This window comes from Rhea pennata, chromosome 4, assembly GCF_028389875.1.
Source record: "Rhea pennata isolate bPtePen1 chromosome 4, bPtePen1.pri, whole genome shotgun sequence".
NCBI lineage: Eukaryota > Metazoa > Chordata > Aves > Rheiformes > Rheidae > Rhea > Rhea pennata.
In genome coordinates, this window is record NC_084666.1 from 33,933,973 (window position 1) to 33,953,598 (window position 19,626).

The window sequence follows — 19,626 nt, forward strand, 5'->3', positions numbered from 1 at the left end:
ATTTCTTACCTTATACACAAATTCTGTTTGCACCACCACAATTTATCTAAATGTCTTATGTAAAAAAGGATTTCTTAATGCTTATAATCCAAGTTTGATCCTTCTGCTAGCAAATGTTATCTATCAGTAAATTTTACCTCATCTTGTTTTCCATCATAGTTTGTAGAGCAAAGAACTATAAGTAGGAATAAAATACGACAAATTTCCAGAAATCTGCTACTGCTCTTTTCATACAGATGGAAAAATATTCTTTATTCTTTCCCATACCTTCATTTTGGTAGCTTCAGGATAGTGTCTAATGAAAAACTGATAGATAATCCAACTTAATGCAAGCTACTAGTAAAGAAGTAATTGGTGGGTAATATTTGATTCATGGAAAAAAGTCTAACAACATTACAGGAAAACAAAGCAGGTTCTGGTCTGTTCCAGGTAGATAGCTGACTGATGGCATATATCTGCTAGCTCAGCTGAACCTACTGAAAGATTATGGATCACAAATGATTCATGGCGTTCCTTGCTCATCAACTCAATGAAGAATTAATAACTGCATAGAAATTGCTTATCTTTGCATATCCACATAAGAACCTCAAGGAGGCCTCATAACAGTAGATGGTCCCTTCACTTTCTTACATTCCTCCTTCTGTGCAGTTTGGGCCAAGATTAGAAGATGAATCTGAATTCAAACCAATTTGATTCATTTTCCTCTTAACCATTAACATTAGCCAAATTTCTTTAGCATCAGTTCAGCTGTTCCCAGTTTATAGCTGGATAAGTGGCATAAGAAATATTCCTTATATGTTCACCTCCATAGCTTTTCATCTTGGACAAGACTGTGTTTGTATATTGGAACTGAGCAGTAAGGCCAATGTCCAAGCCTATGATCATTCAAGAGTCAAGAAGCATTCACTGTTGATGTGTGAAAGACTAAATCATTATCTATGACAAGAAAACCAAATAAACAAGATCATGGTAGTATGAAAGACATTTATCGAACAGTGATGTGCTGGATCATAGTGAATTTATTACGAATCAATGCTGGATCAGTGAATTTATGGCACTTTTTCTGCTTAAGAAATGAAGATCACCAAACTTTTTACTGAGTGGAAGTTCACATATAGCTGTCATTGAGTGTGCTTTTCTTTCATTTTAGACATGTGGGGGATCAGTGACAACATAATTTAATGTCATTATTACTTCAAGCAATTATAAAACCACATGTGCCCAAATTATGGTTTACTATCATGGCCCAGCTAACCTTGAAAATATTAGTTTTTAAAATACTCTATTCAATATCTTCCCACTGTGTAGACTTTAATGTGCTTTTACGGCTAAGATGATTATAGTTTATTTATATTTTTACAGCAAGGATAGCTGCAAGTACTTGAATCATTTTTTTTTTCCTTCGGTTTTATTTGACTTCTTGAAAATATCTCCACTTCTCACTCAGAAGACCTAAAGAAATATGTATTTTCTTAAAGCTAATACACTCCCATAAACTACAGGCTACTACTTTCACATAGTGCATCTTATTACAAAATTCAGTCAAGTTACTGAAGTAGCCCTATAAAATCCATCATTACTGTACCAAATCCTCCGTTTTGGTTTGGAGTGGATTTTCTTGCATAGAAATTCATGCCTCAGTGTTTTAAGTTATAGGAACAAGCTTGCTGGCATGCTTTCTGTTGCATTCCATATATAACATTAATACAATTATTTCCACATAGATTCATAATTAGGGAGGATATATTGAGAGGATTCAAAGTTTAGCTTCATCTTAGAGACAAATGAAAACAATCACTTACAATGCTACATGCTGGATGTATTTCAAATGTAAACTAGTAATTACAAATCTGATTTAATGAACAAACTATTTTGCTGTTTTAAATCACCAATTACTTTACTAGCACAGCTTCCCAATCTGTATTTAAAGTCATTCAGACTGAAGAAAGGTTTGTCTTCCTGAAAGGCTGTTCCTGAAAGGCTGTTTGTTGTTTCCAACAATATCAGTCTAATAATAAATCCTACCTCTACTGTCAAACCATGCCTCATTACTAAACACACTCTACAAATGTCCTAACATTTGTAGGGCACTGGTTGTTAAATAGCCAGCCTACTGGATCTGTATCTACAAAACTAAAGTCTATATTATGCATACTTCTAGCACAGCTGGATGGTCTTTTCTGAGGACCATATGCTGTGTTATAGCCACTGCAAATGAGGCTAAATTGCCTGAAGGCTCTGTTTCAGCCTGTTCCCCACTGAGCAGTAGAAATGACAGTGATGTCTATGTCTTGGTTAGCAAATAAATTAGAGAATACTTTCTTTATAGGGAATGGTTGGTGCCACCTTTCCACTACAGCTCACAGTGCAGGAAGGACGTCTGGCGCACAAGGGCACCAAAACACCATCTATGATTATAGAGAACATTCACAACATCCTAGTTTAAAAAGTAATGGTAGGATTCTGTTGCTGGGTTGCCTCCTTCCTGCACAGTCACCTTTGTACTCCTATAAGGTCAGTTTTGGAATACTATTAGAGTTTTCCATTGCTATTTGTATAGAAAAAGTATTAAAGTGCTTTGTAGATAAATTCAAACCTTTTTTTGAGAGAGAGAGAGGAGGGGGAGAGACTTTGATGTAATAAGAGATCAATTAGCACGCAGTATATCATTTTTGTATGAAAGAAGAGACCTACATGACATAAAAACTTCAGGACAAGAAGCTGTCCATTACTCAGAGATATCCTTTCACATATCTACTCAACTAGAAAATACGAAATATTTTTACTCAGAGGTTGTCTTTTCCCATCAACTACCCACCTGCAGAACTACTCACCTAAGAACAATAACGTATTATTTTCTCCTTTAACATCTATAACTTAAATTGAATGTATTTACTCCAGAAGAATGCATTACTCTGTTGAAAAATCTGTTCTCCCTTATTAGGCCTCCCAATCTTTTTTGGTGTTTTTTTCACCTGTTTCAGCCTCCAGTCACATGAAGTTTTGCCATGTTGTCACTTTTTCACCTATTCTGCCTTTTATTCTTCCCATTTGACTGACTTATTCAGTAATGTGGAGTAAGTTCTTGCTCTCAGCAATGTTTGCTTGTCAGTGAAACTGACCCCAAGTTGACCTGATGTTCAGACAACAAATCATCAGAGGAAAGACTTGGAGATCAAGCTGAGATAGATGCTTGGCCAGCACTGTGGAATCTGCTTCTGCTCTGTAAATCTACTGGCTCTTTAAAACCACCAAAAGTGTCTTATCACTAAGTTTTTTCTTATCCTCAAAACAAGGGTTGGGTATTTTTTTTTTGTTTTGTTTTGTTTTGTTTTTTTCCATGTTTGTTTCATGTTTTGCAGTTTGGCATAGGATTTCTCACTTTGCAGGATTTTCTCACTTCACATGCTACATTCCTTTAACAAGAGTATAGCTGTGTGAGGCTGATCCTCTGGAAGGAGGGAGGAGATGGCTCCCTCCCTCAGGAGCAGCCAAGCATGGTCAAGGAAGTGAACAAGTCAAGGAGCTTTCATAAAGGAGAAGAGAGTCTGCAGCTCCGACAGGATCAGAGATTGCTAAGAACAGAAGCAGACTAGACCTAAGAAATGGGGAAGAGAGGACAATATGAGACTGTCAAAACCCTTGAACTGATTGAAATCAACCCTGGAGGGAAGGTTCTGCCCCGAAAGTACAGAGAAAGCAGGGAGAAACTGGCTTATTTTTGTTCTCTCTATCTTAAATGGTTTTCTTAATGGAGCTCACTGAAAGGAAAAGCTAAATAGATCCATCTCTACAGCTCTAACCAACTCAGTATCTTGTCACTCTGTATTTAAAGGAAGATTGATCTTGCTAATAAAATATGCTTAAATATACCATAAAGAACCGACACTGTCCTGACTATTTCAGGGCAGTGAATCGGAATTTATTTAAAAATTTCCCTTGGACTTTCCTAAAATCTGGATTCAAGTCTATTAAGAAAGGCATATAATGACAGAGTAAATACTACTATTTCCCATCAGTGGCTGGAACTGACTTACAAGTTCAATAAAAGTTTAGAGAAGGAATCTTTGCATGTTACCAAGACAGTTCTTTCTACATCATGGACCAACCGGTTTTATTTCACATAGATGAAGACTGGGTTTACATTTCAAGTAAAATATCTTCAGATGTTTTGAGGAAGCCTTTCTGCTATTACTTTACAAAATAAGCTGATCTCCTAATGTACATTTTTTTTTGCTCATACGTGAAAACATCTAAATCTACTTTAAAGTGGCTCTCTGAGGAAGCTCAAGCTGTCTTTCACTTCCAAAACTGTTGAAGGAATCTTTTCACCTGCAAAGTTAAATATAGATGTTTCTGAAGCTGAAGTAAGAAAATCCAGGAGGCCCTATTTGAGATGCAGAAAATAGACGCACACACCAAAATAGATTTTTTTTTTTTAATTCTCACAGTCTCTGACTCTTTAAGTGGTTGTTGAGTGCTCAATCAGCTGCAGAACATTTTAGAAGGATAACTTTTAAAAAACAAGATGATTATTCCCTAAGAGACAAAAGTAAAGAAAAGCAAAAGGATTATTCAGCTGAATGATAAGATTTCATTAATACTTGCACACTACTTTATTCTTCTTGTAATAAACTTCCTGTCCTGTTTTGTAGCACAGTATAAATACGCTACACCTTTGACATGCACTGTTTGTACAGTACCTCTTCTTTCTGGCATCCTTTCAATCCTCAGCATAGGGATTTTCTTTTAACATTCACTGAGATAATTATCCCATCTTTTTTAGGTGCCTTCTTTATTTTTAGCTTCCTAACGAGAAGCGTTGTCTTCTGGTTTGCTAAATTTTGTTAAATAATTTAGTACATTTGCATACTAAAAAATTGTAGCTAAAAAAAGATGGAGAGCTCAAGAGTAAGGTTCAGAGGCTAAGTTTTTACTGAATATTTAAAAGGATACTATCTTTAGCTGTCTGTATCTTTAGTTGTTCAGTTTGCTTAAAAGCTTTTTTTGGTAAGGTTCTTGCTAATATATTTAAACAAAGATAGGAAGGAGTATAAGAGACCAAAGAAGCATAAAAAAGCAGAGAAGCTCCAACAGCCAAAATATAACATACATAATATTATGAAACTAAGATTATATTGGAGGTAGAGTTTTCCAAATCTATTTTATTTTCACACAAAGAAAAGGTTCACATATTTTACATTTTAAGTTTTGAACTTGTGATTTTAGAGTGTGTTTGGATTCTCAAGGTGAGCAGTTAGAAATTTCTGAGTCATGACAAAAATCAGTTGGTACAATACTTCAAATGAGATATCACAGGGCATCTTTTAAATGATAAGCATACTGAAATTGCCAAATTGGACTTAGACAATAGAAAAAGAGAATGCTTTCCAAAAAAATTCCATACTACTATTCATCAAAGAAAAACCTAGAGAACAAGTAAGTAACTAACACAAGCTGGAGAGGAATAATATATTCATTACACAAATTATGAGATGCATTCCATACATAGAGCTACCTTTTTCCTCAGCTGCACTAGTTCAACTTTTTTGAAGTGATAGTGTTAACTAAATCATTACGGTAGCCAACTGCTTCTAGTCCCAAGCCCACTTCTAAGAATGTAAACTACACGTCTCTTTGGAAGTGACCTCTTAGTATTTAATACTGTTATGATAAAAGGCATAAATCCTAATCCCAATTTTAATAATCCTTAAATTTAAAAGTCACATGTTTGCTAATTAACTAACCAAGAGTATATTGAAACATTTTAGAGTTGTATGATAGTATCTACTAAAGAGAAGGAAGGTCACTTCAAGAAAGTTCACAATTCCCATCCCCTTCGTAACTTCTAGAGCCCAATCAAACTACAAACAACATCTATGGACATTTTACCATTCATTCTAACGAGGAAAAATAGATTATTCAGTTAAGATTTAAGTGGAAATATATTTATTAACTATAGCTATTGTAGTAGATAACACAAGGTAAGAGTCCTGTTTACCTGTCCCGTTACAAGCTCTCACTTATTGACCATAAGTTCTGATGTCTAGATGGAGGATGTTCCATTCCAGAAAAAGCTTAGGTAGAATTATACTTCTTGTTCTAAATGTTATATCTAAAATGATTTAAGGAGTCTTAATGTTTTACAATATCATCATGAGCACTGTTACGGAATAACTAGCTGATGCACGAGTGTTTCTATACTTCTCATATTGTTGTATAGCGTAAAAGTGTTATCACTATGAATTTAAGATGACTTCATTATTTGCCTGCAGTAAAGTCACAGTGTGTATTTTAGGCAATCCAGAAGAAATACTGAAAAATCTTAAACCTCATGTCTTTATTTATCTGAATTACAGGAATAATGATTTAAGAATTTTTTTTTAAGTCCTATTATTTCTTTATAGTCACTTTGCTCCTATTCTTTAATCTGTAGTGCCAGTTACTTTTCTGATGAAGAAACTAAGTTGTACAAGTGTAAGCCTCCTGAGAAGCCTAAAATGAATGAAAATATTTTTATAGTCATTCAAATATCATGTTAAAGTTTATCTCATGATCTCTTTAGAGCATTGCTACAAGCAAAAGGAATAGCCTTAGGAAACAGAAATTATTTTTTCCAGGTCTACTTTGGTCCTGTTAGAGCACTAGAAATTAGATCTTTAGGAAAAAAAAAAAAAAAAAAAAAAAAAAAAAAAAAGTTTACATGCAGAGTAACTGTGTATTTTCCTCAACTTTATGGTACAAATTAAATCATAGGTTTTACTTAGTGCAATGTCTTCTTTTCCTCTCCTCTAATACAAAATATCAACTGTAGCCATGTTGCTTCCTTAGGTTTTGTCAGCAAGCTATTTAAAATACATGTCTAATTTTAGCAAACAAACATTGTTTCTGAGTCATATTATCTTACTGAAGTGCCAAAATTTGGTAATTAATTACATATATGAATCAGGTCATTAAGGAAGAAACTGCTTGCTCCTTTCAATTTCTTATAAATTTGCCTTGTATCATACATATAAATGATTTTATTTCAAATTATACAAAGGGAAAAAATATACTACTGCTTCTAAACTTTTGACACACTTACATTGTCAGTGCTATAATTTCATTTGCTTGCCACAGTAATCCTACACAAATTTCTCCTATCGATTTTATGGATTTTTACTTACTAGCTGATGTGCTCTTTCTAAGAAAGGTGTCTGAAACCTAAATTGTTGCTGTGTCATATTTTGGATTTGATTGGCACTCAGTGTAAGCAGTTTGTATTTCTAATCTTTTTTCCCACCCCCCTGGGGAAGGTGCAGGACTCTGCAGTTGATGCAGGTGCTCACCTAAACGCAAAGGCAAACGCTGAGGAAGGGATTCTCCTGGCAGGCTACAGACATACAAAGACCCATGAGAATACTGTAGGTGTTCTCAAGAGTCTGTTATAATCCAATAGCTGGATTCAATTCCTTAGGGCTTATAAAACTCTTCACAGGGGAAAGGAACTACACATCAGTGGGTCTTCTCTCTTTCTTACTCTAGAGTTCCAGTTCTCCCATTCCCTTTCCATAAAGAGGAATAGACAAGCAACAGAGAACAGAAGACAGGTGTTTACATCCTTGGCCTTGCATCCATACACACACAAGTTCCAGTTCTTTGACCTTCCTTTAGCTTCCAGTGCTACTACCTCTGAGTTATCATTTTGCTGGCATGACTTACTTTCACTAACAAAATCCTGCCCTTCACCTGGCACCCAGTCACAAGAATGCCACTTCTGACTTTTCGCTGTAGCACAGGAGAAAAAAAGAAGGAATGAAAAGGAAGGGGAAAGAACTGGAGGCGGCTGGGTCTTTCATAATGAAAGGAAGGAATACTCCTTCAAAAAACACCAATCACATCTCTGTGTATTCTTACCTTTTTTGGAGGAACTTGGGACAGAGAAAGGAAATCAGGGGAAAAGAAAGAATTAAAAAAGACGTTTTTGGAAAAGATGTTTTGTTTTATGTTTTTAGGAGATACGGAGAAAAAAAAACATGAAGATGGAATAAGTAAGAGAAAGAATAAAAGGAGAAATAAAGAAATAAAAAGAATGGATAGAAGAAGCATGAGTAAATGCACACTAATTTAATTATGTATAATTGATATTTTGTATAATGTTACTTTGCAGTTTCCTAGCAGGTATCCTACATTGCTGATTTTATGAGAAAGAACTGGGAAGACTACTTTAAAAACTCATGTTTAATTAACACTATTGGCTGTCTAGATTTTTGTGTTTTAATACTGGGGTTGGTTGAATGACTACCTATTAGTCATAAGGGAAAGAAAAATGAATTATTTTGTACTTTGGAGAGGCTATTTTTTCCATTCTTTTTCTTCACATGAATAATTCTATGCACAAATTCAGCCATAAAACCCTATTATATAAAACAGTGACTTTCAAAGAGGCTCAAGATATAGATTTCCTATTCATATTCCATACAGTATGAAACTCTGCAGCCAGTTATGTGGTTGTGACTCCACCTTCCTGTTTTGTCTTGTTTTTATCAAAATACATACTAGAACTTAGGTGGGAAAAGCTGTATCTTTTCATTTCCTTCCCATTTTTATTTCATGAAATTCTGTACAAATACAAAATGTAATAATATTTCAGATGCATCCATCTCTGTCATTCCCTGCTTTTTCCCTTTGTTTTGTTTTAGTCTCTTAACTGTATTGTTACCTTCATTTCTCTGAGCAATATTATATATATATATATATATAATATATATATATATATATATATATATATATATATATATGAGCATATGTTACCATGATAGTAGCATTTTCTGTCCTACTTTTTCCACTCTTCAACGCAAACACAGTCGATGGGGAAAACATACTCCTGTTCTGATTCTGCTGTGATCCAGTTCAGTAGTGTGCTCCTCTGACATCAGCAGTATGGTTATTCTGATCAGTTGCCTACAGCTAGCTGAACTGTGGTGATCACCTTATCGTTCTGCAACATCTAGCCAATACCTTGTTGGAAAACATGCTGTTCTGCACGTTTTTTTTTCTCCTGAATGAATTACAGAAATTAGAAATAGAAAAGATCAAATGGAAAGGGTAATATAATTCCCTTCTGTAAAAGTGGTAAGTTACTTAGGTGAATTTGTTTGGCCTCTGATATACTGTCATCATGGGAGGTGATGTTCAAAGGGAGTAGATGGCTTGACCTTGAAATCACACCAGGCCAGTGAACTGTAGAAAAAACAATCCAGACCTAAAGCACCAAAATCAACATCACAGAGCTCAAGATGCTACTGTGCTGCTGTTCAGAGAGACCTCGGCAGGCTAGAGAAGTTGGTAGAGAAGAACTTCATGAGGGTCAACATAGGGAAGTGCAAAGTCCTGAACCTAGGGAGGAATAATCCAGGCACTGATACAGACTGGGGACTGGAAAGCTTTGCAGAGAAGGAACTAGAGGTCCTGAAGGAAAACAAGGTGAACATGAGACAGCAACATGTCCTTGCAGAAAAGGCAACCAACAGCCCGTTGAGCTGCACTAGGAAGAGCATTGCCAGCAAGTTGAGGGGGTGATCCTTCCCCTCTACTCAGCCCTGGTGAAACACATCTGGAGTGCTGGGTGCGATGCTGGGCTCCCCAGGACAGAAGAGACAGGGACACACTGGAGCAAGTCCAGTGAAGGGCCACAAGAATGATTAAGGGACTGGAGTATCTGACACTTGTGGAAGGGCTGAGAGAGCGGGCACTGTCCAGCCAAGGGAAGAGAAGGGAAGAGGGGCTCTTGTCAATGTCTAAAAACACTGGAGGGTTGGAGTAAAGAAGATGGAACTGGACTCTTCTCAGTGGTGCCCAGTGACAGGACAAGAGGCAAGAAGCACAAACTGAAATACAGGAAATTCTGTTTAAACAAAAGAAGAACCTTTTATACTGTGAGGGTGACTGAGCCCTGGAGAGCTTGTCGAGTCTGCATGCCTGGAGACATTCAAAACCAGATTGGACAGTATCCTGCCCAACCTGCTTTAGCTGACCCTGCTTTGAGCAGAGGGTAGGACTAGATGGCCTTCGGAGGTTCCAACCTCAGCTATTCTGTGATTCTGTGAAGACATCCACCACTATGTCTGCCCTGATTTCTAACCTCCGCTTGCAAGACAGCAGTGTTTGTTGAGTTTCTTCAGTGTCATTAATAGCTTTCCTGACATTTTACCCTATGTCTTAATTCATCCTCTTCCTTAGGCTGAGTAGACAGAGCAGAATCAAAGTTAAGAATGATTTACAGAATTTTATCTGATGGGATTAGATGTCATGATTTTTGCATTTTGGTGAAAAAATATGTGGAACTGAAAAATTATATATTTACCCACTGAATGCGACACATAACTATAGTGATACTCATTTTGACTATCAAAATGTGTGTACAGCACTTCAACTATTTGTTCCACAGTAATTAAACTGTTTATTTTATCAATATCTACTGGAGATCTGTCAAAAAAGTGTTTCAAAAAGCTGAATCGTTCACTCAGATTTCAGAACTTATTATTTAACAAGTGTGGCTTTCATGTGTTATTTTTATATGGTAAAATTATAAATATCAGTTAATAATGTCAGATAATGTCAGTTTAATCCAATCTTCATACCAAGGTATATATATATATATTTTCTGGATGTCATCCTGAAAAAGGTTTAAAGGCTTTTGTATAAGAATGGAAGGTCTCCTTCAACTTGCTGCTGCCTCTAAAGCAAATTATCTTAGATATGAACATACTGCATAGACTTTCAAAGCAAAATATTTTATAGTACTATGTAATTTAACGATGAAATGAGTATATTCTGAAATTCCCTCATAGCTCAGACTGCTAACATTTAAAGTCTTTTCTCAATCTGCACTTCTTGAAAAAAAAACTGACTAGATCATTATGATTAGACCTACAAAAGGACTTCAGCTGAGTACTACCTAATTCTATATTAGGTGCCTAAATCTGTAATTGTGATCCTGGCCTTTCCTTCACTGCTGATTTTCCCACTTGCTTTATATTTCATGGCATCTAAATTATTCCAAGGGCTAACATTGCCCTTGTTGGCATAATCAGAAATACCCCAGTCTTGACAGTGCTGAGCTGTTGAAAGTCCTATGTAGCTAATAATTCTCGTACTTTGTACAAACTATTTCTATCATGCGAGAGAGCCAGTATAAGAGGCATTTTTAAAGCTGCCCTGGCATGTCACAGAAAACTGCTAGAGGCAAGTTACATCCCCAGGTCTGTAGCACTTACTCAGTATATGGATTCAGATCCCTCTTTGCCTGACAGTAAAACTCACATCACTTTATTCTCATGACTGAAGCACCAAGAATAGCATTGACAAATATTTTTTAGACTGTGAGAAGGACAGCAGTAGCTTTTTCCGTCATACCTGTGTCATGAGACTACATGGGAAGTGATAAAGTCACAGAAAAACTATATGTCATTTGCTATCTACAGAACTATTCAATCACATCTACATACTCTTTGGCTACAGCAAACCTGCAGCTGACAGTAAAATTCTCCATTCTTTTATTCTAAGTATTCCTCATTGCCATTTTCTGCCAGTTATGCTTTCATGCATCTAATTTTCTTGGCCAGAAGATGGCATAGATATTTCAAATTAAATTGTTGCTGCAGCTTCATTAGAAGTTTCTGTGTGATAATTACTATAATCAAAATACTGTGGAGTGTATCAGCGTGATCTTTCGTTTATGCTGTACTGGTTATGTCAAATTTTCTTCAACATGCTATGCACTGTAATGAAATATTACAATGCAGATTATTCTTATAGCTTGGACTTTTAACAAATTTAATGTCCTCTATCTCTGAAATCTATTGTTATGCAGTTCTCCAGCTCTCCAGACCTGTGAGATCATGACTGCCCTCAATGTTTATCAGCTCCAGTTAAATTTGAGATCACTTAGGTTCTCGCAGGATTTGAACTAGTGGATGACATTCAAAATCTCTACGTTAGTAAGATTATTGCATATGAGTTTGGGCTATAAATATTTAATACTTTCTCCTCAGTGTCAGGCTACCTGCCTGATATCATTGCAGCTGTGGGCATTTGCCGTGCCCATAATTACACAGCAGGCTTCATTAGTGTCCCCACTAGATGACAGTGGGTCTGAAAATTCCTTCCACTGCGAGAGAGATGTGCACTTCTGAATGAGGTTGTATAAAAACTACTAAATAATATAAGGCTTTTCCTCAGTTTAAAAAGAAAGAGAAAGAGGTTTTCCTACACATTTTATGCCAAAATGTGCGTTATAGGCTTTAAGCCATTCACATTCCCTTGTATCACCACTTGCAGCACCAGAGTTAATTTGCTAATCCAAAGCAAAACCCACAGGCCCATCACGCTATTTAAATTTAATGTGCACGTGGCCTTCTTGATTCAGGCTAGGTTTATAAATAGCGCCTTGAGTTTAAAAATAGGCATTTCATATCTAAGGGAGTTGATATTATGATCTGTAAAATGAATGAAGCTCCCAAGAGTAACTGGAGCTTATGTAATATTTATTTCTACATTTCTGCTCAGCTGTTTTATGTCATTTTGATGCTGAGCTGCAAGGACTGTTAGTTTCATAATCCTTTAAAACCTTTCTACAGTGAAGCTGGAACTGTCTGCACACTTGCTTGTCTAGGTAAACTTAGATGACTTTGGGATTTTGTCTGAGAAACAGTGATCACTGGCCCTCCTTACAGATTCTTTTTTTTTTTCTTTTTTCTTTTTTAATTTAATAGTTCTTATTGCACATGACCTTTTGTGGAATTTCCAACTGGGTTGCCAGGTACAGCAACTTTGCAATATTAAGTTGATGCTAGAAAGATTCTGGAGAGATTTTCCTTTTCTTGGAACCTTACTGCTGGTTAAAGTGTAAAGGAGAAGGGTTTCTGAGCCTATAAAACTAAGCTCTGTCCTCAAGTACATGAACAAGAGGAGTTTATTAAATTTGCGTTAGATAGTCACAAAAACAGCTTTCAGTCTTTGATTTTGTAGTTGCTTGTGACATTTTAAATGTGAAATACTGGTGCTAATGGAGGAATATTAATGGCAAAAATGTGTGTAGATTATGAAGAATATACAGTGTTTGCATCTGTCATTGAGACATCATTTTGTGCATGAAGATAGCCATGTGATAGAAGCAGAGGCATGATCAGCATGTATGCCTAAAGAATGCTTTTCTAAGGAAAGGAAGTCCAGCTCTTAGTAGAAGGTTAAAGCAGACTATTGAATATTATGCTTAGCCTTCTAACCTTGCTTTCTTTATAAATTAGCCCATTGCCTGATTTCCTGTGGTGTCTCATACTCCAGATTGAGAGACTTAATCACTTCTACCATCCTGTTGAGAAGGAGAGGAATTACTCATTTTCTAAGCTAGGTGTTTTGCCAGCTGTCTATCAGTTCAGTCAATTTTGCCAGATGTTAGTATGGTGTTGTGTTCAGTTGTGGCCATGAGGTGCCATATTCTAATTTTCTACTTTCCGCTGTAGACATTCATTGGCATGCACATAATATTAGTCTTGTTTTCACTTATCAGCACACAGCCCCAGATTCACATTCTGAGCCAGGGCTTTTTATAGAATTAAATGAGATCAGTTCTGGACTAATGAGAAACATTTCAAAATGCTGCAAAATCTGTAAGCTATCCTTGAAGAAAATCAGTATAAGTATTAAGAGTAATCAGAAATTGGTGCTTTAAAATATAAATTAAAACTTTGGCATCATTAAATACATGAAAATTATGGGCATAAAAATCTTGGTAATACTACATTTGAATAAATTACAGTTTCCAAAGAACTTGATCTGAATTTATAGCAAAGCAATCTATTAAATAAACCTCATTATGAAACGATCAAATATGACTGTTCACACGTAAGGCAGTATCTGGGAGGTGATAAGAATGGCAAGGACCTGCTAGGTAGAAATTATGGTTGATTTCATAATTAGTCCAATATTGCAACACTGCTGTCCTTTTTCCGTGAAGATACATTTAACAAGTAAATATTAAAGGCCTGAGCCAACGGCCACTGAAACAAAGCTTTGAACCTGACTTCAATGGAAGCTGCATCTACAGTTTAGTTTTGCCTAAAGCAAAAGCATCTCATTAGCATAAAAATTCTGCACTCTTAGATAAATTTAGTACAACCTGAAGCATTAATGCAAAAAGAGGAAATATAACATTATAGACTACAAAATGCAGCCACATGATGAAAACAAGATGGTGTCTGGAAAAATTTGTAATAAAAAAACAATACTTTATTTATATGAGAAATAATCTGAAATAGATTAACAGAAATAGTGATCTGACAATCTGGCAAACAATATTAAAAGGTACAGATAAATCTTGAAAAATAGGAGGAGAAATAGTAGCTTTGCCATTTTTTCTACCAAAATGAGATCATCTCCACAGCTCTTTCAGACTTTATTAGTAAAAAAGCTAGAGCTCCTAATCTTTAAAACATTGTTATTTTGTTCCATAGCTACATTCTTTTGTCCATGCTAAATGTTTTGGAAGAGAGAAAATACTTCACAGTTTCAATACATGAGTAAACATCTCTGCAGACCACATTTCTCTCAGTTATGCTCCTAAATTTGAAGAAAACATTTGTCCCTCTGCTTCTTTTTAATCTGCTCGCAAAGTGCTCATCCTTCCAGTCTAAGCCAATTGGAGACACTTAGCACTATGTAGACTAAGTGATTTTGCAATTTTCCATTATTATTCTGCACCTATTTAAGTTTCTAGAAACTTCTGGAAACTGTGTAGTTCCCAATAACTTCAGGACCCATTTAGTGCTATGTCTAGGGGATCACAACCCACCTAGCGTTTTGTGTATGTTTTGCAGATAACAGTTGCTGCAGATGCATCATGTAGTTCTTATGCGATGCTCTTCTACCATTCTTGACATCACAACAATTAATCCCATTTTTTACAATCTGCCAGGGTTACGGTTTTTCCTGTTCCATTTATGTTGTATTTTGCTTTTGGAAAAGTTATCTGGGAGAGCACTTCTTTGTTGCCTGTTATTTCAATGCAGTTTTTTTTAACTTGGTCTTTAGGTTTGATGTTGCTAAATGTTTGCTGAGCAGAGGGGCTTCTTTTTCAGTTATAGCAGAGAAAATACTTAATGGAACATTGCTTTGGACTTCATCTGAAAGCACTGCCTGCCAAAGCTGGTTACCATTAGCTTATCTTTTTTCCCTCATACATTTATAGCACAACGGCTGCTTAAGTTATTTAAATGGTAAAGTCAAGAAATTCAACCTGTACATCCTCAGTTTAGCCAGTTGGTGTTTATGCACTGTAACGCATTCTTTAGTTACATAAATTACATTTTTTCTTCACAGCAGCCTGATCTCATTTTCCAAAGGGTATGAATACTTTTTGCTCATGAAAAGTTATTCAGGATTTTTGTGTTGCAGAGTTTGGGGTTTTTTTGTTCAATGTGGATTTCCAGGCTTCACTTGCAGCATTCTATTCAAACTCGATTCTAAAGATAGAAATTATTTTATTCCTAGATATCCCTTATGGTGCTCACCCCAACAATATCCAAATGTTTCACAGCATAAAAGAGTTTATTTTCCACAACATAAAAGAGTTTATTTTCACAATTTGCCATATATGGAGATTTCATAGAATGTTAACATTTTCTACTAATTATGGGTGCCTTAATCTAAGGTTTTATTTTTAAAGTACTTGTTATATAATGTGTGAAAACTTAACACCATTGCTAATCAGACTTCAGTGCCTGAAACAATGAATCTCAAAATATCCACCAAACATACTAAACCTAAAAAATTTTTTATTTGAATTGGCCATTCTAACTACAAGATTCCTGTGCTTACAAGGAAAATGTATCAGAACTCAAGTTTTAGGAGAACACTTCCTGAAAGGCTGCTTCAAAGTCCTCTCTGAAAGCAGATATCTAGTTTCCAGTCAGTTTTCTAACTGTTTGATGTCCCACCTGACATGCTAACTGTAAGTTGGAAGCCTGGAATTTTGTTTTCCATGCTTATGAGTTTTGGAAAGGACAGGCTCCAAGGAGCATTGTTCTTCTCCAGCTTCTGTATGAAGTTGCTAGTGTTTCCAAGATTTCAGGCTTTCTGACTCTACTAAGGCAGCCAGAGAGAGTAAGTTGAGACAACCATGGTTCCCCTTTTCAGAGAAGCCAGAAATTTGGCTGCTTCAGAAACAAAACTCCAACACTTTCTAAACACTCAGATTATTTTGAAGATCCTTCTCGTATATCCCTGTAAAAGCCAGTATCCTAGCTAACTAACCCCTGTAGTTTTCAATTATAGTTTGTCTATCTCTATGCCTCTGCCTTCTGGCCAGCTCTATCATTCAGTTTCATTCATCTCTCATTCATTATCAGTCAACTTTCTCCTGCTTGTATTAAGATATTTTTCACATCCTGACCCAGTCTTAACACTGTCAGACAGATCTTTCTCCAATTTGTTTCTCCTCAAATTTCTCCGTTTCTACTTCATCTGTCTTTTTTCTTACTAACTCACAGTCACAAAGAGTGGAATGCAATGGCAAATCAGATTTCCAGAAACCTTACTTGGACAGTGATATTCCATCTCAGCTCCTAGTTCTCTTGCCCAGTCTCCTTGGTTCAATGAATCGTTTATCATCTACCTGCTGATATTGCCTTCAGTCTGCGTTAGTTCCCTACAGACCACTATGAGGACATGATGAACAGCATGGGAAACATGCTTTTGCTGTCTTAGTTCAGTTATCTGATCCTAGCACCAACTAAAATGACATTAGAACTTCAAAGCAAGTGCTCAGACCTATGCTACACCTTTCTAATAAAAGCAGAATCTTTGGCTGTGAAAATATAAGTCGCATCTGAGAACAGGAAAGCTGAATTTTTCAAAGATTTGTACCTTGACTAACCAATGTGGAGTTACTCAGTGGTAACAGAAGAAATGTACTACCTGAACACAGAGCTCCTCTGCTAATCTAGGACTGCATTGTTTGCCAAAGCACAGGATTGCCAAAATCATTAAGAGAAACGCACATCAACTTTCTTTTTTCAACACGCGGCAAAAAGAAATCATTTCTTGTAGTCATGTTCTTTCAATTGCTGAAGCTTTTGGCTCAAGCTGGCCAATAGTAATAATAGGAATAAGAATCAAAAGCACCAGGAGAAGCTGCAGCAGGCAGCAGAGAGAAAAGCATTTTATGTGCAATCTCTAGCTAAATTGAAAACTTACACTAAAATAGAAATAGGATTTTTAAGCACTACATTTTAATAAGGATGCTCGTTTTCACACCTAGAGTTTATATTGTGCCATTTTTGCAAATTTGCAACATTATATGGAAAAAAAACCAGCAACAACCATTCGGTGATTCTTTGATGGGTTCCATTGTCTTTGAAGAACAGAGATGGGTTTAAATTAGCCTCTCTCTCTCTCTCTCTCTCTCTATCTCCCCCCCCCTTTTTTTTAATGAACTTAGAGAATGGATCATTGCTTTATTTCCCAGTCCAGAGGCAGAGAAGAGTGTAGCGTTGGTGGTCTTTGGGTCCTTGTCACTGCCTGGTATCACTTATTTTACTGAAGAGCATGTCTCTCAATTCAGGAAGAACAACTGACTTTGAGTTCTGCTCAAATCTCAGAAATTCTTTCTTAGAAAGCCCAAAGCTGCTACTTCCTAAAACATGAATTGTAGTGGTTTAGTTAAGTGCTATTTGGTAGATAGACAATGTCTCTGTAACTTGAAGCTTGAAATACAAACAGAAAAATAGATTTTCATTCCAGGACTGGAAAAGTTAAGGGGTAATTGAGGGAAGAAGAATGAAGTTAAATATAAGAGGTAAATGTACATTTTAAAATTTATTAGTCATCGTATTGTTCATGATGATTTTTCAAGACTATCTCTTTAGGACTAAAGTAGGCTTAAAGTTATTAATATTTTAATTAGATATGAGTTCTCAGTTTGGAGATTGGGAGAATCCAAATAAATGAGATTATAAAAATAGTGTTTCATGGTAATTAGACCCCCAAAACAGTTTTTTTTTAAAAGGTGCACCTTTAAGTTGAGCATCTTTCTCTTTAGACTAAAAATGAATCTTATTTCTGATATGTAAAAAATTTAGATCTAGAAACTAGAAATTAATTAAATGTAAAGTGTTCTACTAAGGCTGGCCATTAAAACACTGAGAGAAGCAGTGACAGAAGAGAGCAAATTAGAAACTAATATTTGTATTTTTATGTTTATTTTACAGGAAATGTATTTGTTGTAAGCCTGGCCATTGCAGACTTGGTCGTAGCAATCTACCCATATCCACTGGTCCTTACATCTGTATTTCACAACGGATGGAGTCTGGGCTACCTTCACTGCCAGATTAGTGGCTTCCTGATGGGCCTAAGTGTCATTGGATCAATCTTCAATATTACCGGCATCGCTATCAATCGATACTGCTATATCTGCCACAGTCTCAAATATGACAAGCTGTACAGTGACAAGAATTCGTTGTGTTACGTTGTTCTTATCTGGTTCCTCACCTTTGCTGCTATCGTGCCCAATCTGTTTGTGGGATCTCTACAGTACGACCCTCGGATTTACTCGTGTACCTTTGCACAATCTGTGAGCTCAGCATATACAATAGCAGTGGTGTTCTTTCATTTCATGCTTCCCATAGCCATAGTGACTTTCTGCTACTTGAGAATATGGATCCTTGTTATTCAGGTAAGGCGAAGGGTGAAACCAGACAACAACCCCAAACTGAAACCACATGACTTCAGAAACTTTGTGACCATGTTTGTGGTATTTGTACTATTTGCAGTCTGCTGGGCTCCTTTGAACGTTATAGGCCTTGCTGTGGCTGTCAACCCAGAAACTATAATCCCTAGAATTCCAGAGTGGTTGTTTGTATCTAGTTATTACATGGCGTATTTCAACAGCTGCCTTAATGCTATCATATATGGACTCCTGAACCAGAATTTCAGAAGAGAATACAAGAGAATTGTTGTCACTTTTTGTACAGCAAAAGTTTTCTTCCAGGATAGTTCTAATGATGCAGCAGACAGGATGAAAAGTAAACCTTCTCCATTGATTACAAACAACAACCAAGTGAAGGTGGACTCTGTGTGAAAATGGGAACCTTACTATTGTCATTCAACTACATCCAAATACAGTATCTGGTTTAGTAGACCTACTATTAAATATTGCAGTGAAATATCTGTTCTACACTGAAGGCACTTTGATAAAATTCTTTGCATGATACTTGGGAACCAAAGTTACAGAGGCTTGACATATGGATCCTATTATACAATGATGTATCTTTCAAATAGCAACACAGTCATATTCTTTAAGATATTACAGGATTACACGTGGATAATTTCTTTTTTTGTTTTATTTTATTTTTTTAATGGAGACAACAACTAGAGATAGTTTAAGCCGAAGTATCCACCTAGCCTAGCCAAGTAAAAGAAATTACAAAACCACTCCAACCACTTTCTATTTGCTTCTCCTTCCAGCCAGGTTATGGTCATGATTCTAAAACCTCTGAGAACGTATTTTAAAAAAATGAAATCAGGTCATTAGCAAATATATTAGTGAGACTATATTATTGAAGTGATAATTTGAATAAGTGAGAATAT

At 36.0% G+C, this 19,626-nt stretch overlaps 1 protein-coding gene across 1 annotated transcript in view; it reads left to right on the forward strand.

Annotated features, from left to right (window-relative positions):
* MTNR1A (melatonin receptor 1A) overlaps positions 1-19,117 on the forward strand; it is a 55,267-nt gene extending 36,150 nt beyond the window's left edge. Inside the window, exon 2 of the mRNA XM_062574656.1 lies at positions 18,249-19,117. Coding sequence (XP_062430640.1) covers positions 18,249-19,117 — 869 coding nt within the window. The remainder of the gene's footprint in view (positions 1-18,248) is intronic.
* Positions 19,118-19,626: the final 509 nt, after the last annotated feature.